Source organism: Cetorhinus maximus, chromosome 24 (genome assembly GCF_964194155.1).
Source record: "Cetorhinus maximus chromosome 24, sCetMax3.hap1.1, whole genome shotgun sequence".
NCBI classification, from domain to species: domain Eukaryota; kingdom Metazoa; phylum Chordata; class Chondrichthyes; order Lamniformes; family Cetorhinidae; genus Cetorhinus; species Cetorhinus maximus.
Window position 1 is genome coordinate 13,293,113 of NC_135902.1, and position 25,052 is coordinate 13,318,164.

General features: G+C 45.3%; 1 protein-coding gene across 1 annotated transcript in view; it reads left to right on the forward strand.

Annotated features, from left to right (window-relative positions):
- Window positions 1-25,052, forward strand: part of gsg1l2b (gsg1-like 2b) — a 178,691-nt gene that overhangs the window by 148,888 nt on the left and 4,751 nt on the right. Inside the window, exon 4 of the mRNA XM_078570601.1 lies at window positions 24,242-24,353. Coding sequence (XP_078426727.1) covers window positions 24,242-24,353 — 112 coding nt within the window. The remainder of the gene's footprint in view (window positions 1-24,241; window positions 24,354-25,052) is intronic.

The following is a 25,052-nucleotide window of genomic DNA, read 5'->3' on the forward strand; positions in this document are numbered from 1 at the left end:
GAGGATGTAGGCTTGTTAGACCTCACAGTTTGACGTTCTCAGTCAGGTTGCCGTTGTTCCACACTTTCTTACTCAGCTTGGACATAACAGTGCAGCTTTTGCAATGAGTGTGTTATTTCAGCATCAAGTGACAGATTGCTAGTGATTGTGGAGCCTAGATATGTGAAGCTGTCAACAACATTTAGCGTCACATTGTCAATGCTGATAGGAGGCGAAATGGCAGTATCTTAGACCATGACATTTCTCTTTCTGATGCTGGTGGTCAAACCAAACTCTTTACAGACTTGAGGGAGTCTGTCCATTTGCTGCAACAGGGATTCCTCAGTATGGATGTTAGTGTGGCATCATAAGTGTAGAGCTCTCTCTGATAAGGACTTGGCAGAACTTTATCTTGGATCTCAGGCGAGCAAGGCTGAACAGCTTCCCGTCAGTTCTTGTATGCAAGTAGACACTCTCTGTAGATGGCCTGAAAATATCTTTATATCAAAGTAAATCTATATATTTCTGTGTGTATATGCATGTAGAATGTATACTATACATTGATGTATTTGAATATCAAAGTAATTCCATATATATACTACATATATATATATACACACATATATATAATGTACATATCGTATATACCAAATAATTCCATAGATGAATACGCTTGTTTGTAAATATAAATAAACACAAATAGTTTTGAAGATTTATTGCTATGAGTTGAAGATTATTTTATGCCTTTCTTGTTTTGCAGTTTAATGCTTGTGATTTTAAACTTGATTTCATTTTCTTCTATATCCTGTCCTGTTGATAGCTATCACTTTATGCTAAGCTATGCAGTGGTGGTGATTGATGTCTTGCACAACTGTCACTTACTGAGCCATGCACACTCCTTGCAGTAAGGATCAATGGTCCATGGTAGTCATAGATTCTGGCATCTGTTGTTTCCCGTACCTCAACAGCCCCATCTAGTGTGCGTGAGTGTAACCTGCGGGTGTTAAGCAGAGGAGAATCCCGATTAAAGTTGGGTGGTACACAGCCTTGCACTTTAACTATTTGAGTTTTAAGGCCTGTTGCTGTACTGAGTGAGATGGCAAAAGACCTAGTGGTTCCTGTGGTCAATGTATTTCCAGTTACCAACAACAGGGCTGGTCAAGGTGGGTGGTGGGTAGGGAGGATCAAGTATCTGGTGAAAATATTGCCAATTCTCTGCTTGATTTTCTGTTGGTAAAAATTCATTGCAAATGTAATAACTTGTGTTCCCACATCATAAACCACAGGCAGAAGCAAAGTGGAAAAACATGGTTTTTATTTATAATTTAACCAGACTGTGGCTGTTCAATCTACATCCTCGGAATGACTGAAAACCAGGCAAGTGTTAATCCTAGTTTAGACCCCTGCTGCTGTGCACTAGCCTCATTATGCCTGCAATTTATTTTAAATTAGACTGCCACCTTTAATGGGCTGGAATCCTTAAGCAGCACTCCAACCACACAGTGCCTGCTTGGAGCACAGCCAGCAATATAAAGGAGAGATAAATCGCAAGCACCTGCTACCTGTGTGCTACCGCTCGCTCCCAACATCTTGCTTCCTCCTGTAATTCCCCTGCGCGCACCCCCGCCCCCCCATCATAACACTATTTCACCAAACAAGGTATATCCTGTTAGAAATAAACACAAACTGCTAAAAGTTAAGACAAGTTTCCATTTACGTAGTCACATCCTTCACACCGCAAAATGCTTCATATGCGAGAAACTGCTTTTGAAGTGTGGTGACAGTGATTATATGCAGGCCAGTGTATCACTGAATCATGGAGTGATTACAGTGCATAAGGAGGCCATTCAGCCATTGTGTTCACTGCAAGGGCAAGTCAGCTAGGCCCAATTTCCAGCTCTTTCCCCATGGCCCTCTATTTTTTTTCTCTTTAGTGGCTTACCCAATTCTCTTTCGAAAGCCATGATTGCTTCTGCCTCCACCACACTGTTGAGCAGTGCATTCCAGATCCCAATGACTCGCTGCCTAAAAGAGTATTTCCTCATGTTGCTTTTGGTACTTTTGACATTCACCTCATATCAGCGTCCTTTAGTTTTCAACCCATCCACCAATAGAATAGTTTCTCTCTATCTAGTCTGTCCAGACCCCTCATGATTTTGAACACCTCTATAATGCTTTCTCTTAACCTTTGCTTCTCTAAGGAGAACAGCCCCAGCATCTCTTATCAATCCACGTAAGTGAAATTCCCCCATCCCTGGAACCATTCTTGCACATCTTTTCTGAATCCTCTCTGATGCCTTCACATCCTTCCTGAAGTGTAGTACCCAGAATTGGACATAATACTCCAGTCGAAGTTGAACCAGTGTTTTATAAAGGTTCACCAATCTTCACTGCTTTTATGTTCTACATATGTATTTTATTTATGTATTTATGTATTTTCTCTTTCGAGTCAGAAAGCGCGAATTGAGCCAATTCCCAACATCGAGTTCCAGATTTCTGAAAGTCAGCCTATTCACCTGGAATTTTCATCTTCCAGAGTTGGGGGTTGGTTGGAGTTGCAGCCGCCACCTCCCAATGCAGGCCCAAGGCAGGAATAGAGGCAGGCGGATGTCGAGGCTGGCAGGTTAGAACGTTCACCTCCAATCACTGGAATATTGGCCCAGTGGTCTACATGGTTGGTAGGCCCTCTGGCTTTCACTGCCAACAACTCATATACCCTTTATACCCACTCCATGCTCACATGCATCTTCCATGCCACCTCCATACCCCCATGTATCCTATGTTCCACACATGCATTCTCCATGCCCTCATACCCCCTCAGAACCGATTTACCCAGTATCCACTATGAACAGAACTCATGAGCCATATAATAACATTGGGAAGTCTTTTAAATGTACAGGAAAATTCAACCAATCAAACTCCAGTTGAAAACAATTGTCCTTCTTATAAAGCTGATAAAGCTGTCAATCAAATATAAAGTCATTGAGACTGCCCTTGAAAAACAACACTCTTTCATCACAAACACTCATTAATCTATCAAAATAAATAAACAACCATTCAAAACCACTTCAAAACATTTAATTCTATTAGCTTCTCAAAAAACTGTCAATCAAATGTAGCACACAGCTATGTAAACAACTCCTACTGAGCTAAATCCATTAGTGGAGCTTAGAGCTCAGCCAAGCATTCATAATGGGATTTTATTACACAGCTGAATCAACGGAACCTACAAAGCTCAATACAATTGATTCTTTGAAATTGTCTGACCAGATCTCCAGCCGTCTGTTCCATTTTTGCAAAGGTTTAATAGAGTTTCAATCAAAGAAGTCTGGCAACTGTTCAGTTTTTTTAAGTCTGAAAAGATCTCTGGATTTAAATCACTGCAAAACTCAAACTATGGCATCCAGATGACCCATTTGTGCCAGATTCTCAATACTGCTGAATGCGGAAGAGGACTTTATCCACTGGGTAAATTGCTATAATGCATGGAACACTTTCACAATGCCAGCCAATTTAATGATCACTTATCTTTTAAGGACAAAGCCCTATGATAAATCACTGCATTGAAAACATACTTAAATCATCAGGCATCATTAGATTATGACATTTGAAATTGACAAGACTTTTGAAACTCACCTGTCACAAGGTTCCCCATTCCATAGCCGGCTTTACCCAAGGTTCATGAATTAACTTACTTGGCATAGTTCCGATAGCCATCAGAAATCCACACTCCTCTCAAAATAAAAACAATGTCAAAGAAAATTGGATTCACTGCAAACATTTAAATAACGACCACAACATCATTTTATGTGAGCGTCGGGTCATAACGCATCACGTTTCCCGCTCCAGGGAAAATGGTATCCATTGGAAATCAGCTGGTAAGTTTCAAATTGTGGATCAGCATGCCTCCAGTTTGAGCCTCCCTTTCATGTGTTCACTCAGCATCAGGAGAGGCCCTATGCCTCTACTCACAAAACCCAAAATCCCGCATGCATTATTAACCACTTACTCAACCTGCCACCTTCAATGATTTGCCCACACACTCTAAGTCCCTCTGCTCCTGAATCTCCTTTAGAATTTCATCCTTTACTTTATGTTGCCTCCCTTCATCCCTCCTACCAAACTTGATCACTTCACGCTTCTTTTCATTAAGTTTCATCCGTCACATATCTGTCCATTCCACCAATCTATGTCCTCTTGAAATCCGTCACTAAAATCCTCACAGTTCCACTTTATTTCTTCCTTTGGTCCGAAAAATGACCATTCACCTCTGCTCTCAGCTTCCTGTTACTCAGCCACACTTTGTTTCCATGGTGCCAATGATCCTTCTGTTCCATGAGCTTCAACTTAGCTGGCAAGCCTATTGGGTGGAACTTTATCTAATGCCTTTAGTAAATCCATGTGCACCATACCAGCCACATTAATTTCAGCAAGCTTCTCTATTACCTCATCAAAAAACCTCCAACCAAGTTAGTTAAACATGATTGTCCTTTAACAAATGTGCTGGCTTTCCTTAATTAGACTAGAGTTGTCCAAAATAAGTTAATCTTGACCCGGGTTATCATTTCTAAAAGTTCTCCCACTGCCGGGGTTAAATTGACTGGCTGCAGTTGCTGGGTTTATCCTGATACCCGTTTTGAACAAGGGTGTAACATTCGCTATTGTCCAGTCCTCTAGTGCCCCACCTGTATCTAGGGAGCATTGGAAAATTATTGCCAGTACCTTCACACCTTCCTCCCTTGTTTCCTTAAATATACTTGGCTGCATCCCACCTGACCCTGGTGACTGATCAACTTTAAGTACAGCCAGCCTTTCTAATACCTACTCTTTATCAATTTTTAGTTCAACCAGCATCTCAAACACCTCCTCTTTCGCCATGACTGGGGCAGCATTTCCTTCCTTGATAAATACAGGTGTAAAGCATTCATTTAATGCTTCAGCCATGCTCTCTGGCTCCATGTGTCAATCCCCCTTTTTGGCCCCTAATCAGCCCCACCTTGAAGCAGCCATTTCCACACAGAAGATCCCACCTACCTTTATCAGATAAATAGCCAGTTTCTTGCTGGCATTTACTGAGGGATGAATGTTGGCCGGGGCAGATCAGAGAGGGACAGCAGCCAAAGTGAACTGATTGGCCAAGCGGCCTTTCCCCACTCCAGATTTCCTTATTATTCCATTTCGCCATTGTTACAACTGGGTGAGGAGAAGTGAGCTGGCTCCCATTTTATTCAGCCTCCTTGGCTGGTCGCAACAGAGGCTCTTAAAAATGTCTTTCCTCCGTAGTTTCCTTTTTGATCCAAATGTATTTATTCCTTACTAAGGAGCCAATCAAACCAGGTTTTCTTGAGTCAAAGAAAGAGTAATTTATTAGTCATTAAAACCCCAAAAAAATAATCGAAGATGCGACGACACACACAGATATCAGAAGTAAGAAAATGAGAGTCCAAAAGATAAAATTTAAAAAAAGGTACGAGTAAGTCCCTTGCTTGCCCACGAGGCATAAATTGTGGAATTGCAGCTGTTTGAAGTTAGGTGGTTTCCGGTGCTCTGTTGAAGATACTCTGGCCACAGAGAGAGAGAGAGTGAGTGAGAGAGAGATAGAGAGAGAGATCGTTCCTGCTCTTTTCCAGCAGAGCTCTTAGATGACTGTCATGTTTCATTTCTTCCTGCTTGTCCCTCTCTGTTCTTGGCCGAGCCAGTGTTTAAACTCATTTCTGTATGTTCACCGAAGGGAATTCAATTAAACAAGCCTTGCATCTATTGCTGTAGTAATCCCAGTTTTTTTTTATTTTTCATCTCAGAAACTTTTTGACACATTCTGAGATATAAATCAACAAGAGATGGGATTGTTTCATCCTCCACAAGGGGTTTTGAGTGTCTGGTAGGATGTAATTGGCTGGGTAGCAGTTTCCATTGTCTTTATTGAAGTACAGTGGATTAAAAACCCACCACTTTGCATTTTTAATGCCTTCCTTTCAAAAGTCTCTGTTTGAAGTGGACCTTGAGACTACCTCCCCACCCCCAAACCCCAGGTGTGAAATGCCATGTAACAGGTCTGCAGTACAGCGTATAGACTTTCCAGAGAAGTGGTCAACTTTACAGTATCAGCCATCAGCTGACTCATGGCAGCCATTTTTTATCAGTGTCTTTTCTTGCTGTTTCTTTTTTTAGTAGAAACAGGTCTTCTTTAAACAGTTCAATATGTTGGCGGTTATTTGAAGTTGTGGGTAGCTCCCACTCAGTCAGTTTCTTGTTATTGTGACACCACATACATAGGAGGAAACAGTCAGGAAATTTCCCATTGAAACATTTTAATTGAAATTGGAATGGCCACATGATGTGTCGTCACTTAAGCAGAAAGATTGATTACTATTGAGCTCAGTGCCCCTGGGTTGGGATTTCCATTACTCATCAGCAGCTAATGGACCATAATGAAAGAGAATATACTTTCAGTTCAGTGAGGACAGGATCAGACTCACTGTGATTCCCCTGTGGTCAAGTACTTTGCTGTTCAGGTGCACACCATGTTGAATGGTCACCTGGGTCAGGATTTTACGTTCCCTCCCGCCCGGCGGGTATTACGGTCCCGCCAAACCGAATGGAGAATTAGATGGGTCACCGCGTACGCTGAGGGGAGACATGCTGCGGTGGGGCTGTAAAATCCTGGCCCTGGGCAAGTTACTGGACGGTGCAACTATCCACAGGCAATATTCCAGCTTAAGCCACTGCCTGCTGGAGGTAACAGTCAGATAAAAACTGGAGAAGGAATAAACAGTAAAATCCTCAAGGAATGATGGTGATGGAAAGAAAACTGCATGCAAAAATAGACAGACATAACCACAAAGAGATGAAATATAAAAATAATTGGTAGCATCTTTTGGAAAAATATGCATGATTTTGTGAAGCTGCCACTTGAATTGCAAGTTTGTGATAGAGCGAGGGCTCTTAAAAAATAAGAAAACTGAAGCGAATAGCCTCCCTCCCCCAGTCACTGCTGCATTACTTCCCACTCTCATTGCTGACACACTTGTGCCTGCCTGATCCCCCCATGCCTACAGTAGCTGTAATGGCCCCCCTCTCATCCCAATTATTTCTCCAGTAACGGTCCCCAGCTAATCCCTCCCATTCCTACTGTAATGGCCTTCAACTCATCCCTCCCACCACCATATAGAGAAACAAAACAGGTGCAGAGGGAAAACTGAACAGGAAAGATGGGAACATAAAATGGGAGGGAGGGAGGGAGAGGAAAGAGGGATGAAGAGGAAAGAGAGAGGGGGAGATAGAGATAGAAAGAACAAAGTAGCGAGAGGAAGAAAGGAGAGAAGAGAGAGAGAGAAGGGGAAGGAAGAGAGAGACAGACAGAGAGGGGTAGTAAGAAGGAATGAAAGGAAACTTGTTTTAATAAATTCAGACATTTAAATTTCTTCCAATTTGACTTCACTGTTATTTCTGGAAGCTACTTCTACCTGCTTCAATATTCAGTGACACCAACTGTGACAGAAAATAGCAGGAGCTGCATATTAAACTGATAGACATATTAATGAAACAGGATCCACAATAGAGAATCAGGTTCCCTGGGTGCCTGCTTGAACTCACAGTGATACACTTCAGAACTGTAAATTAATCAGACTTTAGACTTGGACTTGCTTCTGAGCAGGCCTCTCGAATTCAGGACACGAGGGGACCACAAGTTCAGGATCGACGTGGTTAACCAAGTATTTGGACACTGCAGTCAGTCTGGGTTCCTTTGGGAATCGCAAATGTTGGCAACAATGACTTAGAGACTCACTGCAACTTCTCTTCCCTGGTTCTTTTTATGAGATTTTAGTTCCAAACAAGAACTGTCTACAACATCAACACTTGGGACCTCACTGGTTCTAGGTCCACAGTGACTTCTCAGCTACAAGTACAAGCATCCTGTACAACAGATGGTGCTGTTCTAGTACACCTAAGCTTGTCAATAGCTCATTTAGAATGGTACTTCACCTAATTGCTGTATTCATGATTGTAAAGTGAATTGGCAAAGTTAATGCAAGTAAATCATTCACCACCACAATAAATTTAAATAGGAACCAGGAGTAACGGAAGCCATGGGCGGAATTTTCCCAGATTTGCACTAAGTGCAGTAGCGGACGGGCAAAATGACGTCCCACCCGCCGACGGCGATGGCGAGTCTGAGCCGTATTGTCCCGAACCCACCTCATTATTTATGCACTCTCGGGAAACACGCTGTTTCCATGGCGGGCAGGCTCCCATTCGCACTCCCGCCATCATTTCACCGTTGCATCAAGCCAGCCGCCATGTTTAAAAGTGAGCCACCAGCTCACCACCGCAGCCCAAGAGACATGGCCAGTAGAGGTAAAAAGACTGCAACCCCGCCCCCCTCCAACGACGGGTCCCTCGAGCGACTGCTGGATGGCCACCGGGATGTCCTGTACCCCTGCTCTGGCCACAGGATGGGCAGCAATGTCACCAATCCAACTTGGGAGGCAGTGGTCAGTGCAATCGCCCTTCAGAAGAGGACAGCCACCCAGTGCCGCAAGAGGATGAATGATCTCCTCCATTCCGCCAGGGTAAGTCAGTCTTTTCATCGCTCTCAACTCACACACTCACAAACCCATCACACATCCACAGCGATCTCACTGCCAGTTCAAGGGACATCACCATTCACTCTCTCACACACATCTTAGTTAACCTCAGCCTGTCCATGGGACCACTCACCACCCACACAGGCCAGGCACATGTATCATCTGGCCCAGCAGGCGTCCTGATACACTCTCCCCATCTCTATCCATGCAGGACAAACTGGCTCACAACAGGAGGGAAAGGTCACAGACCGGATGAGGAATGCCAGAGAATGCAAGGTCCTTACGGAATTTGAGAATAGAGCCATCCAACTGGCCAGTGATGATCAGGACTGGGCCTGTGCTGACAGTGAGGTCGGCGCTGCTCTACTGAGTGAGGATCCAGCATTGCAACATTCATCAGACAACCATGCTGTGAGTGATGTGTCCTGTTTCACAGGCCACTGCCTTGCACTAATTATCTCTCCTTGCTTCCGCAGGCACATCCGCCAAATAGCCGATGAACTCCTTGACTCAGGGCCTCCAAGCCAGTTCAGAAGGGACATGCGAAGGGGAACCGGAATGCACCCCCCCCTGCAAGTTCCACCACAGCGCTCACCCACACCCCCCACCAGCGCAGAGACACGCACCTTGGTGAGACCTAGCTCTAGAATAAGCACGGGATTACATACTGGTGAGCACAGTGCACAGACTGATCCACAGGAGGCAGCGGCACGGACTTCCCAGGTCCCCGGCGTTCGGAGGGCTGCTGGAGGCCAGGAACCTGTTGAGTCTGAGTCAGATGAGGAGCCTCTGGACTCGGTCATGTCACAGTTGCTGGAACTGCAAAGGCAAGCTCGGGAACATCACGAAGGGATGTCCACTGCACTCCTCAGATTGCAAGACACGATGTAGTCTGTCCATTCGTCTTCAGGCTGAGGTGATAGTGCCGGCCTGCCAACCTTAGGGAGGAGGATCAGCATATGCACACCCCAGGGTCATCCAGGAGTGACCGGCCCATCAGAATCCCCCCTTCTCTGTGACCTCTGCAGCTCCAGCTTCACAGGTTGAGAAGGGTGCCGCTGCCACACAGCAGGACCCTGAGAGCAGTCCGGGGCCCTCCAAGTCTCGGCCCTCCAGAGGTCGCCCGCCAAAGTCAGCATAGACAGGGCGTAGCAGACAGCAGGCTGCCTCCACCTCCGCTGTGGATGTTCGGGGAGCACTAAGACGTAGCGGCAGGGTTAGGGCAGTTGAGGAAAAGTAGTTGCACAGCCTGGGCACGGGTGTTGGTCACTTGTACATGTTGTTCACTATTGTCAATAAACTCCTAAGAATGTCACCCTGCCTATGGCTCTTGTTCTGATGAGCAGTGTTCTTGTCACTTGGATGTGAAACCTTTCTGCACAAGATAAAGGCAGTTGTCTCAGCCCAGGGCCTCTTCCCTGTGTTCTGTGCAGCCTTCAGACCAAGGGTGCAGTAGGCGACACTAATGCGTGACACCCTCTGTGGACTGTATTGCAGGGCACTGCCAGAACAGTCCCAGCACCGGAACCTCATTTTCAACATCCCGATGGTCTCCTCCACCCAGTTGTGAGTTGCAGCATGAGCCTCATTATAGCGTCGCTCTGCTGCAGTCTGAGGCCGCCGCCCGGGTGTCATCAGCCACGGCCTCTGCGGGTAGCCCTTGTCCCCCAGGAGCCATCCCTGCAGCCTCTGTGGACCTTGGAAAACTGCAGGGACCTGCGAGCGACTGAGGATGTAGGCGCCGTGCACACTCCCTGGAAACTGTGCACACACCTGCAGGTTGCTTTTCTGGTAGTCGCATACCAGCTGCACGATCAGTGAGTGGAAGTCCCTGCGGTTGATGTAGTCCACCGTGTGCAGCAACAGAGACCTGAGTGCCACATGGGTGCAGTCAATCGCACCCTGCACCTGTGGGAATCCTGAGATCAGGGCGAATCCAATGGCCCTTGCATCCTGAATGTCCCGGTCCCGGGCAAAATGCACAAAGTTGTGTGCCATGGAGAAGATGGCATCCGTGACCTCATGGATGCATTTGTGGGTGGCGGCTTGTGAGATCCCACAGAGGTCACCTTGGAGCCCTGAAAGGAGCCATTGGCATAGATATTGAGAGCTCTGGTCACTTTCACAGCCACTGGTAGTGGATGCCCTCCAAGTCCCCTTGGCACCAAGTCCTGCAGTAAGTGGCAGATATGAGCGACCAGATCCCCAGATATGCGCAATCATCAGCATCACTGGTTCCCAGTCATCTGCAGGAATGACAGGCAAAATCTATAGACCCTGGGTGTCGCTAGGCACTGACCAGCCACGGCTCACTGTCGCTCCTGGGCAGCGTGTGCAACAGCCCCAGCAGCCTTCCTGAGGTTGCTGCTCCTGCCTTTGCACGGCCAGGAGCCTCAGTCGCTCTCTCCTCCGTCTTCCCTGCTCTCTGTAGGCCATCAGGCACACAGCTAGGGCACCAGGATCCATGACCCAGACATGGTCCTCCTTCAACATGAAAGAGAGACAGAGACGTGGTTAGCATGGGCGTACTTAGCATCCTTTCCTGGCCCTGTGTGACCCCCTCTTAATGCTTCCCAGAGAGTGCTGGCCATCCCTCGGATGGCCACAGATGAGTGCGCTGCATGGCTGCCCTGTCAACCTGTGACATGGGGGACACTGGTCCAAACCGGGGTGCTGAGATTGCAAGGGGCTGTGAGCACCTCCAGCAGAGACTCCAGCGTTGGCGAGGAGATTGTAAAACGTGTGCAGTCCAACTGCTGAGCAGTCTAGTAAGGTGGTCGCAGACTCGCAGACTGTGCCAGGGTAGTTGACGGTAAGGTCTGGAGAGCTTGGTGGCACATTGGTGCCTCCGCATTGCTTGCGCGGGCAGGCAGGCCCCGACTCCAGTCATATCACTGTGGCTGCGCCTGAACTGTCTCAGTTGCAGAGGAATGGTCAGTTTATACAGGTGTCCCTACTGCGTGGCCACTTCCCTCGCCCACCCTGCTCCCCACCTCGATTGCTTGTGCATGGGATCCACCTCCAGGGCAGCAGTTGCCTCGGGACACCACCCCCCCGCTGAAAACAGTCGCCTCTGTGGCAGGACAGCCCTTCACCCAGGACCCCCTGGTGCCCCTGAAACCTGCAAAGCAACAGGCGAACCTGGCGAGCTGTGGAAAATGATGCTGTTCACTCACCTCAGTTCCCCCAAAGTGAAGGCCGCCAAGCGCATGTCGGCTGTGTGCCGTTGAGAAACACGTCGATGTGCTTTCCCGCCGACATGGACAGATGATCCAGCGGGGGTCCGGACCCTGGCAGGGTGGCCTTTAAACGAGACGCTGATGTATTACAATGAGCTCCCCGCCCACAGTTGACGGGAAACGCGGCCCACCGTCAGGGGGCTGAGCGGACGATCGCGACCCGCATTCCCACTGTTGTGAACCAGATGGCGCCATATTGTCCGCGCCCGCCACTTATCACGCCCGCTGCTAGCGGGCATGGAAAATTCCACCCCAAGTCGAACTTTCATTGCACAAGGGGTAATAGAGTTGGGGAATAAATAACAGGGAACGGGAAGGGAAGGTAACTGATGTCAGTTGAACAATGTTTCTGGAGGGAGAAGGGATTGAGGGATAGCTTAAGAGGCAGGAAAATGGGCTTATGATTTATCAGAAAAGCTTGTTGTGCCAAATGCCTTTTTCTTGCTGCTAAAGATTGTTTATGTTCTTATCTACAAGATAGCTTGTGCAGCCTGGTCCAGACCCATCCTTTCCTTGATTGATTTCTTCACATCAGTAGCAAATCCACTTGAGACTAATGTTTGAATGATCCAGAACCAAAAGCAAAACATGACTCATCCAAAATATTCGTCGGCTACAAGACCTGGACATTGATCTCCCCACATTGAAAAGTTATGGGGGAGCCATAAAATAAATAAAACACACGACAGAGTCAATTTAAAATAAAAGGCAAATCACAGGGACAGTTACAAGACATGAAAACCACAAGGCGTATGACAGGTTCCCATCAATGCAAAGCAGAGTCAAATGCACATCAATATAAGTGTCAGTATCACTCAGGAGTTAGGCCCCAGTGTGACTCATTGTGACTTAGTGTGACTCAAGTAGTCTCACACCACATGCTGTTTACATTTTGATTTGGTATTTGATATTTATCCCTCAGTCAACATCACTAAAATGCAGGTTATTTGGTCAGTGTCATGTTGCTTTAGTGTGAGCTTGTTGTGCAGAAATTGTCAGCTGCATGTCGAACATTGCAACTGAGACTACACTTCACAAGTACTTCATTGGCTGTAAAGTGCTGGAAGTTGTGAATGGTGCTGCACAAATACACATTTTTCTTTCTTTCCAACTCAAGCTGCCATTTTCAACACACTGTAGCTCCTGCCGCTGACTGGAAAAGCATCAGGTACAGTTGCGCACGTGCACTCAGCCCACACGATGACCACCAGCGAATGCACAAGTGTTCCTGGCACCTCTCCGGTTGGCAGCAGGATGGAATTTTTGCCTAAATCCTGGGCAATTACCTTGATTTTGAGACAGGAACTGGAATTGAACTGACGCTTACTTTGTACCTTACAGCCATTCCTCTCTGGGTCTAAAAAGGCACCAGGGGCTTTGAAAAAGAAACAGCTGGATCTATAGAGGGGTTAAACCCTCCACAGAGTACACCAACTAACTTGCCACAATCTATAATAAATCAGCCCATGAAAATAAACAAAATAAATGGGTTTATATATTTTGAATGCTATTTTTCCCCCCACATGTTAAAAGACTTTGTACAGGGAGTTCCTATATAGCTCAGTTGATAGACAATGGGACTCTTAATCACATTGTTTTAAACCCTACATGAGGTAATGAATTTTACCTTAAATGTTTTATTCAAAATACTTTTTTACTGATTTTTACAAAAAAAAATCAATTCTCCACAGTCTGAATTCATTGGAAGTTAGGAATCCCATTTACTGAAAATTCCTGATTATGTAACTTCTTTTACTGAATCACCAGAAGCATGTTTTACAGAGTGAACAGTTGATAAATGATAGGTAAACTAGATACAGGAACTTGCAATTGGTTAAAGACTGCACAGACCTAATAAAGGGTAACTTGAACTTTACTGTTAGTCTGTGTCAAGCCAGCTTGTTTATTTTAATGAAGACAGCTGACGGGTTGACACCCTGGCCCTGTGCATGTGCAGCAATTGCTCCCCTAGTGGTGTGGCACAAATAAACATGCCCTTTTCAAAATGCCTTGGCAGACTGCAGGGCCTTTGGGGAACTAATATCAACTCTGTTCACCATTTCTAATATCAATCTTATTTGTCAAGACGTTAGTTGGATATTGGTGCTCCCATGCTCACTAACAGAATTAAACATTTGCCATCCAAATTCTGCACCTGTCCAAAGAGTTTTGATGCAACTGAACACACTGTGAGGCACAGTAAGCAGTATTACTTGGGTATGCCACTGTATCAGAAACCACTGAGCCACAAATTGGTCAATGCTTTGTTAACTGAACTCTTATGGGCTGCAGTAGGAGGAATAGTGTTGGCCTCGGTTGCTATAAGCCAGGGAATGAGGAAATAGCCAGTCAGGATTCGTCCTTCCCGATGGTTATTTAGTAACACTCTTGGGGTGAATATGTATAAATGTGGTTGTGAAGTCCGGGAGAGGTTGTCTCTGCCACAATATGCTGATATAGCTTGCTGCAAATCACTGTTCCTGAGTCAATGGGATGGATTTTCAACCTGGGATTAGGAACCCAGTGCCCAGACCTTTACTGGGTCCTGACCTCATGCTATGTCAGGGTTGCTAAAGTGACACTATCTTTAAATGCAGATCCCGTAATTGTGCTGGAGGCGAGCTTGGCTGCCAGGAGGTGGGAAATGAAATGACTCTGGAGTATAATCCTGGAAGGCTGATGGCAGCTATGAATGGACTTGCCACTGCCTTACAGAATAGAAGAGGCTGGAAATCAGAGGGCCGACATCTCACAACACAGACAAATGGCCACACGGTCAACGGAAAGGTAGCAGACCCACTCCCAGAGGATAAATCTTTCTTTCCAAAAATTTTGGTTAAGCAGAAACGTTACTTAATGGCTCCCCACATTGCACCCGACAACTGTGCACTACCTTGGACCAGACAGTTCAGTTTTGCTGATCTGTGATTTGAAAATCACCTTGCAACCTGTTTACAAGGTCCTCAAGGAGTTTAATGGGCATTTAATTGAAGGCGAGAAGGTTGCTGGCTCACCTCACCCTTCCATCCCTTTGACAGCAGTAGAACGCCTCAGAAGTATTGGAACACTGATACGACATACCAGAGCGTGACTTTCAAAGTGTGCCTGCACCCAGCTCGCCCCCATGGGCAATTGAAAGTCAAGCCCAACATGTCAAGAATGGTTACCTGGATACATTGGCCGAAATTTTCAAGCCCCCTCCTCCTCCCACCACTGCAGGTTCACCCCCCGCCCCCCACCCCCCCCGCTACTGTGGGTGAACCCACGGCAGGGCCAGCGAGCCATTGAAATCTCCATTCACATCGTCGGGACCGGAAGATCCCATCTGCTGGAAAATTCTGGCCATTGTCACAGGATATGCACCCCAGACAGCGTCGCCACCTTTAAGACAGGAAGAGGGGAAAAGTTCATCAAAATGAATGAGTTTTTGATCAATAATGGAACAGTCTACAGTAATTATATATATTAAGTGTTGTGTATACATACACAAATTCAGTGTTACACACGTGCACAAACAAAACTACAGATATACAAATCCATACCTGTATATGTGTACACGTAGGTACATACACACGTGCACTCAGATATGTACATGTGTACACACACACAGACACACATTCACACATATTGTAACAAACAAATATACATATTTAATGGAAGCACTTGCAGCACTATCCAATTCACTGATGTCTGACGGTGACTTCTCGTTCTCGTGAACAAAACAGACATTTCTCAGACAATGACTCCCAAGAAACTACATTAGATAATAAGATTGAAGCCATCAGGACTAAGCACTTTACAGTCAGAGCCTTCACCTGTATAAAAGGTTACCCCTACGTGTACTGCATCAAAATAGTAACTCGGATTCATTTCCATGGAAACCATTCTGCTAAGTGCTTAATAATATGGGTGATTTTCAGCTAAGTGTACAGTTTTACAGTCTGCGCACACAGTTAATCGCCGATTCCAGCCTCATTTTCTGAAATGGTGATGGTAGAATATGCAGCACAAGGATGAATTTACTTGCCCAGCCAACCCATCACTGGATGCTGCTGAAGTGATGCGTTTGGCAACCCCCTTGCATGCCTAGGGCTTAAAACGCATCAAAGACTGACCCAGGTTGGCCAAAATCTTCGGGCTCCCAATTAGTCGGCAGCACGGACTTGAAAGCTGACTTTCAGAAGCTAGAAAATGGGTATTTGGAGCTAGAAAGAAGAAACAAAGTGATCAAAAAGCTCAGCAGGTGAGTTCTATTTGCATTGAAATAGAATACAAAGAAATGGGAATGAGAAAATCCCAGAGAATAAAGGGAAAATAGGGATGAAAGAGAGGGAAGACTGTCAAAAATTTCTTTTCAGTTAAAACGCTGCCTCTTTTCATTTAAAACAATGCTTATTTTAGTTCTGTAGGGTTAGCATCCCTGCAATGATACTGTTCAATATCAAACCAGTAAAGAGTAACTTTACTGAAGTGTTTATTTATCAATAGGGATTTCAATGCCACAGTGAGTGAGTTGAAATCTTGTGAAACCATTCAGCCCAAGGAGATTACTAGTTCCATTGGGGTGCTTACAACCTGAGGGTTCACTGTTCAGAAAAAGGACTTGCATTTATACAGCAACAAAAACAGAAAATACTGGAAATACTCACAAGGTCAGGCAGCTTCTGTGGAGAGAGAAATCATGAACAAGGGGACATTTTACTTGCGATAAGCTGGAAGCCTGCGATAAGGGGCCTGATGGCACGTGGTAAAGCCTGTGCTTCTGCACATGCTGTGGCTTTAGGTAGGTACAACCTTTGGCCCCGAGAGGGTCCCTGTCTGGAAGTCGGTCTTCAATTGGGTGGGATATAGTCCAGAGGAAGCTGCAGGACCTTGGTGCAGGGGTTGGGTGGGAAAGGTGGAGAGGCATCTCCGATTCCCAACTCCAGAGTGGGGCCTGATCCTGAAGGGTGGCTTATATAGGTGGGGGCTCGGATGGGGGTAGGGGGTGTTGCTTGAGGCTGGGCAAGAGGAAGGGCATCGGCAAAGACATCCTTCTCCCTGAGGCCGTATTTGCCTGACTGCAGCTTCCAGGTTTCCTGAGTCCCAGAAAACCCAGGCCAGTTTGTCTGCTGGGAGTGGGTTGGCTTCCCCATGCCCCCCAAATTCCACCTAAGTAAAACCCAGAAATTAGAGCCAGCTTCCCAACGCAATTGGAATTTTTGCCCTTTTAAGACCCCAACCTGCACCCAATCCAACTCACTCACCCATGTTAAAATTCCCCTCTAATGTTTCAGGTCAATGACCTTTCATCAAAGCTGCAATAAGTTAGAGACAGTGTCCTCGGGCTTGTTGCCGCTGTTAACTGGTTCACTGAAGTAAGATCTCCCCACAGGTGGAGCTGAACATAGCTGGAAGAAAACCCCAGCTAATTTCCATCAAAAGCACAATTCACAGCGCCGGAGATTGGCATCAGCCTTGGCACAAACAAGCAAAAGTGGTTTTCTGCTGATTCCTATCACTGAAACATTTGGGGCTTTGATGTAATCCTACCCCAATGCATGAACTGAATGTCGGAAGAAGCCCTTATTAGCTGCAGGACTTTTAATGCTAAATACAGAGAATTCGCTTCATATTTAGACTGGGACAATAAAGTTTCACATATATTCAGCTGCTCCATTGGCGTTTTCACGTAGAAAGTACAGCGAGTGCCTGATGAGTTTGCCAACTGTGTGATTCAAATGCATTATTGTGCCACCAAGGAGCGTCGGTTCAAAGGTCCAGCTACACTTGAGTTGTTTGCTATCAATTTTTGCTGCGCTATTAACAAGTACAGAGATACTTATTCCAAACATCTTTCAAAGTGATGAGGCCTGACCCCCTGACCATCTGGGCTATCGGCCGGCCTGGTATCAAACACCTGATGCAAATCATTGGCTGGTTTATTTGGGAAAGGACAATTCGGTGCATTAATGGGGCTGGTAATTTAGCACCAGGTGACGCATGGATGGAACTCAGGCAGCCTCATTACTAACCCGAGGTGACTGCACACAGACATAAATCCAGAAAACTCTCACTAGCCACCCTGGGAGGTCACACATGAACTGAATTCAGTCAGTTCCCTACATTAATCCCAGGAGATTGATCCCAGGCTCAATATTAACAATTGCTCAGAGACTAGATTCAATCACACATACTGCAATAGATAGTTATCAGCATTAAACCTTTGGAGGTTGTACACAATGAAAAAGACTGTACTCAGTAAGAGAGAATTTGCTTTAAATAGCACCTTTCACAATGTCAGGATGTCCCAAAGCAGTTCACTGTCAATTCAGTACTTTTGAAGGGTAGGCCTGCGTAGTAAAGGAGTGAAAAATGGCAGCCAATTTGCACATAGCAAGGAATAACAAACAGCAGTAGGCTGATGGTCAAAAAAATTACTTTTTAGTGATGTGGGCTGAGGCATAAAGAGTGGCTCGGACACCAGGTAAAACTCCCCTTCTCTTCTTTGAAACAGTGATATGGGACCTTATACATCCGCCTGAGAGTGCAGAGAAGACTTTGGATTAATATCTCATCTGAAAGGCCCACCTCCAAGCAGTGCAGCACTCCTGCAGTACTGCGCCAAAATGTCAGCCTCGACTTTAGTGCTTAAGTCTCTGGAGTGAGGCGATGAACCACAACCTTTTGGCTCAGAGGTGTGAGCAGCACCAACTGAGCCACAGCAGCCACCAGTAGTTACCCTGTTCGAGGTAACACAGTGAATTGGAGAGAGCGCGCAGTATTAGCCCAATAGGAACCACACACAATAGCCGGAATTTTACAGCCCCACCAGGGCGTAGACGGGGCCATAAAATCTGCTGAGCCATTCTAAACGCCACTGTCTTCAGCAGGAATGTAAAATCCCACTGCCGTAAAATTCCACCCAATGTCTCCAACTTTTTAGCAGGACTATTGGCGAGGCTATCCATTACGAATTAATAATTCGGACAGCAATTTCTGACATCTACGCATGGCCAGTTAAATGCTGAAATCAGAGGTTGTTGTCTCTCTGTCTGTTATCCTGCTTCACTTCACCAGTGCTTCACATAGGCTCCTGGCATCCGCATCAATGCAATGTCATGGAGTTGCAGTACTTACTCACTAGATGAACCAGGAGAAGTTAGGGCTTGTCCATTCAAGGATGTTTCATGGTGTGGAAAGTCAACGTTACTGCTAACCAACCTCCCTAGGACTGAATATTGATCTTTATGGCCTGGATCTTCGGCTCGGCGAGCGGGGGCGGGGCCTGCCCGCCGAGGCATAAAATGACGTGCGGTGACTTGGGGCGGGCATCCTGAGGTCACCGTGAGTCATTTAGATTTTCAGTTCGGTGATCACACAGCCGAGTCGGCTGCACGCCCGCCAAACTGCCAAAGGCCGGTTAAGGCCATTTAAATATCAATTAAAATAATAAACTGAGCAGTCCGTCCAACCTTAAGGTTGTCAGGCAGGTGAAGAGTCCAGGCGACCTTCACACTTTTCATGGAGCCTCATCCACGGGCGGGATGAGGTTTCATGAAGTGTTTAAAAATTGAATAAAAATTTTTATAAAGATTCATCGACGTTTCCCAGCTCATGGGGACATGTCTTAAAATTTTTTTCTTTTCTTTATTAAAATTTTGGGAACTTAAACTAATCTCCCTGAGGCAGCTCTGTGCCTCCGGGAAATTTCTGCACTCTTTCGCGTGCATGTGCAAAAGAGCGCAGGCCCCGACACAGGGAACCCCCCCCTCCAATGCCCGCACAGGGGTCCCACAGCGCTTCTGGGCGCACATCACGCTGGGCCGGCCTTAATTGGCCCACCCGCATAAAATGGCAGCGTGGACCTGATCAGGGGAGCTGATAGGGCCCGCACCCACCCCCGCACAACCCCCCCGATGAGGGGAAATTCTCCCCTATGAGTGTGTTATCTCATTCCTTAAGATTTTAATTATTGAAGATTTTAAAAAGCTAAATACATTTTTTAACTTTTTCTTTCTGTCTCTTCTTGCTTTCTCTCTTAATCCCGCATAAACTTCCTCTTTATTTTGCTTTCTATATGTGATTTTACACTGAACTAGGTACTCTAATTTTCACTTCCTGGTTTAGGCTCTGTGTGCCTCAGTAAGGACTCTTCAATCTGATTGGTTGAGGAGACATGCCATGGCTTGCCCTGTTCACACAGGTCCCAGATTCCCTTTTAGAGCATGCCATGCTGCTTCAGTCCTCTAATGATGGCAAATCACAGTGAAAAAGCCCATCGAAACTCTGCCGGCAAGTGTAAGTGTAACATACGGCAAATAATGTTTGTTCACTACTTACTACAAATTCTGGGCCAATGAAACAGAAATAATGCTCAGGAATAACCCAGCACACAACCCATACACCAATAACCCATACACAAAATTGACTATGGGCAGATTCATCAGCATGAACTGGAACAGTGAAGTATTCGACAGGTTCTGGGGTGTGAAATCTTCATCATCAGGCATATATGTTTTTAGGTGTTCACTGATGCTAAAAGTACAATAAATACAGCTGAAAGCAGCAGTCTGCATCTCCTTATGCTGGCCAAACCATTTTATTGTATTCTTCTTCTCCCACTTATTCCTTCCCACTCTTATCCTTCTCACTCTTCCCCATGCTGTTTCTTCTATATTTCTCATTCCTTCCATGTATCTTCACCATGATGTTTTAAAGCAGTTTCACTTGCTATTTGTGTCTGAAGTGACACAGGAAACAAGTGATACTTATAGAAGCAAAACTGTTCCTCCTTACACAATAGTGGCAAAAGCCTTCTAGTTAAAGTAATGGTCCCACGGTCTGCAAAGAGTTTTCATTATCACTCTGAATCTTCGGATAGCCCATCCTCAACAACAACAACAACTTGTATCTAATTATGTGACGTGAGAAAAAAACTTTTTCACACAGCGAGTGGTTCGGGTCTGGAATGCACAGCCTGGAAGTGTGGTGGAGGCAGGTTCAATCGAGGCATTCAAGAGGGCATTAGATGATTATTTAAATAGAACCAATGTGCAGGGGTACAGGGAAAAGGCAAAGCAATGGCACTAGGTCATAATGCTTATTTGGAGAGCCGGTGCAGACATGATGAGCCAAATGGCCTCCTTCTGTGCTGCTAAAATTCTGTGATTCTGTGAATTAGCACCTATCACATCCTTAGGATGTCCCAAAGGGCTTTGGAGGTAAAGTATTTTTTGAAGTATTGTTGTCATGTTGGCAAACAATTTGTCTGCAGCAAGATCCATTAAACAGCATCTAGATAAATGACCAGATACCTCCGCCAGAGGGTGGTGGGCGTCTGGAATTCACTGCCTAAATTGGTGGTTGAGGCTGAAATGCTCAGTTCATTTAAAAGGTCCCTGGATCTGCACCTGAAGTGCTGGAACCTGCAAGGTTATGGACCAAGTGCTGGAAAGTGGGATTAAAAACGAGCGGCTAGCTTCCTTTTTCACTTTTTATGTCTGGCATAATATGTGTGCATGTTCTTTCTGTCTGCAAAGAACAGGGCCCGGTGTATTAATATATGTAGCTTCCTGTACACACAAATGCACCAAATTGCAAGCCGAACTGACAATCTCCAATTGGTTGTCAGCCTAATTTTTAGCACATTGAGGATTATTTAGCAAATGTTGTCCAATCCAACCCAACAAAGATGTTTGTGTGTATATAACAGGGTTCATCCTCACTGGCCACTGCATCCATGTATGTATGGACTGCCCAAGACGCACAAAAGTGATATCCTTTTATGCCCTATCTTATCTATGACCGGTTCTGCACAGCATGAATTGACCAAATGGTTGGGCGAGTTGTTGCAACCAGTTTTGACCAAGTTTTCCAGATATGCGGTGAAGGATTCCTTCACATTTGCGAAGACCATACAGGACTTGCATATCGGTAGCAATGCTGTGTCCATGTGCGCATTTGACATTGCTAGCTTATTCACCAATGTTCCACTTAAAGGAGCCATAGGTATTTGCGCTGCAGCACTATATCATGGTGATCTAGACCCACCACCATTGCGTGAACCAGTATTCATCCAGCTTATCAACTCGGCAACTTATGCAGATGAGTTCAGCTTTAAAGACACCATGTATACCCAAATAGATGGTGTTGCCATGGGACCCAGTTCTCGCAAACATCTTTGTTGGGTTCCATGAGAAATGTGCCCTCGATGGAATGACACCTAACCTCCTACCACTTGCATATTTCCGATATGTGGATGATACGTTTGCTATATTTAAATTTATAGCAGCATGTGATAATTTCTTTACATGTTTTAATGGGCTCCATCCTGCGCTCAAATTGACTTTTGAAATGCAGCAGCTAAATGAACTCCCCTTCTTTGACATACTAGTTGAGAAATCTGCCAGGGGCTGGGTTCTCTACCACGGTCTACCACAAGCCTACCTTCACTGGTCAATACACGTGTTGGGATTCTTACAGTTCCACACGCGAAAGATTGGCCTTATTGGCAACCTCGTAAATAGGGCCCAAGCCATTTGCTCACCATGCAAGCTTGATGATGAAGTAGGGTGCATCAAAGACATCCTGCAGGATAATGACTACCCTGATCAGATCATTTTGTGCTGTATATCACACAAACTCATGAATGGGCCTAAGATGATCACTTTTGGCCCTGAAAGGTGCCCACTCTACCTCAGATTACCTGGAAGGGTAAGGTATCTCAAAACTTTGAGCAACAGGTGAAGCTAGCTATATCACGCTGCTATTATGCAGTAACAACATGCGTGATGTTCATCACTAACATGGTGCTGCCATCAAGCCAAAAGATGCTCTGTCTATTGCACAGATAAGTAATGTGGTTATGAATTTCAGTGCCAGTGTGATGCCAGGTATGTAGGCCGTATGCCCCAAAGACTGGCGGATTGTATCAAATAGCATGTCCCAGCCGCTGTTCACAACAGGCCGGACCCAGTCAGCCCATGTTTGCAAAACTCCAAACACTGTGTCCAACATTAGATATGTGTGAAGCATTTGTGTATTAGAAACTGCATATATTAATACAGTGCCTGTTCTTTGCAGACAGAAAGAACACATACACGCATTGCACCTGTTTCAGCTAAACAAAATAAGTAGTAGCCATTTGCTGGTTCATTCCTCAGGGCAATGCCTTGGCCATTCAGAGTCAAGCTGCGTGGCTTAAAATTTCAAACTTAGCAGTTAACTGTCAGTCACCATTAACTGGTGCATTCTCCATGGCAACACTTCTACCAATCAGAGTCCACTTGCCAACCAATAAGCGCACTTCTCATACAGTATAAAGTTGTTGCTTCCCCTGACATTGGTATTCTCGCGATTGTCTTGATGAGTGCAAGATGAAAAGCTTTGACAAAATGTCTTTTTTCAGCAACATTCAAGTTCTGTACTACCAAACGACTATGTGAAAGATATTGCAATTTAATCTCATTCACAGCAGCAGATCATGCTGTTCATAGGGCACAGACAAGTAGCCTGAATATATTTTTCTATCTTGTCATGTATCCTCTTTCCCCTGTCTTTTATTTTTGCCTCTCTTTTCTATAGTATTCTTTATTGCTTCACAACCTGTTGGCTGCCTCTAGCTTTCTATCCCTAGAGGCAGCTCTCAGTATTAGCCCTGAGAGACTGCATTGGAACTGAATTCAGGCAGCCTTACTGCTCCTCTAAAGTTTATGCATGAATTGATTCATAGCATCTGTCAGAATTAACACTGGGCAATCCCATGGATCTGGGCACCTCTCCATAGTAACCCAAGGAAGCTGCAGGAAACTTAATCCAGTCATCTGCCAGCATAAATAGGTCAAACACACATAGCCCAATCCAGGCAGCTCCAGTACTAACTCATGGACACCACAAATGAATTGAATCCTAGCAGTAGTCAGTGCTAACACTGGGAGTTCAGACATGAATGGCATTCAGGTAGATCTCAATATTAACTGGGCATGATTGCCAGTGGACTGAATCCAGCCATCTGCCAGCATTAAAACTGGTCAGTCACATGTAGCTCAATCCAGGCAGCTCCAGTACTAGCTCAGGGACACCATAATGAATTGGATCCTGGCACCTGACAGTATTAACAATGGGATATCACACCTGAATTGGATTGAGGTAGTTAACATAGCAAGATTGCAGATGGACTGAATCCAGGCATCTGTCATCGTTATCGGTGGGAGAACACATGCACAGACTGCTTTCACACTGCTATCTAACACTGTGAGGCTATAGATGATCCAAACCTAGACAGTCCTGACTGTGAGACACTTGATTCTGCTAAGAATTGGATCGATGCACCTGCAATAAAACAGAAAATGCTGTATCAAAATATTAACTCTGGAATAAATAAAAAAGTAAATTGCTACTTATTGGTTTTAAGCTTTGCTTACTATCCAATGTTCTTATGACTTGGCGTTTCAGGTCTCCTGGGCATGGTGGCCCATATGATGTACACAACTGTGTTTCAAATGACCGTCAACCTTGGTCCTGAAGATTGGCGGCCACAGACCTGGGATTATGGGTGGTCATACTGGTAAGTGACATTGTCCAAACTGTGTGAAAGGTAACAATTCCCATCCATCCTCTGTGCAAGTAGAGGATGGCTGAATGTCTGCTGTTATATTATATAAAAAGTACAGTACAAAAACAAGTCATTTGGTCCAAATAGTCCATACTGGTGTTTTTATGCTCCACACGATTCTCCTCCCATCCTTTTTCACCCAACTTATCAACCTTTCTTTCTTGGTCATGTTTATCCAGCTTTCCTTTAAATGCATCTACACTATTTAACCTCAACAATTTTTTGTGGTAGTGAGTTTCACATTCTAACCACTCTCTGGGCTTATGTGCAGTGCTTGCACACCGTATATTATGCATTTAAATTCCAACATTATCCCGTTTAACACTATTTTTTTTCTTTCACATGCGGAAAACTTATTAGAAAGCGTCTCCGTTTTTCTCAGGGCCTATGCGTGTTTTGATGGGCAGACATCAGAAAATTATGATGTTGTTCCAATATTTCAAAGAGGGCTGCAAGAATGTTCAAGAGTTATTGGTTCAGTGACTCATGAGCAGAAGACAGTGGAGACTTCATTGCAGACAGCTTTATTCTCATCTAGCTCACTCCCATAGTGCCCAATTCCCACAGTGAGCTGGTGTTAACACATCAATTCAGCTGTGCTCAAAATGGCAAGCTGGCTGTGTACTCAGGGCCAATACTTTAGCTAGGACT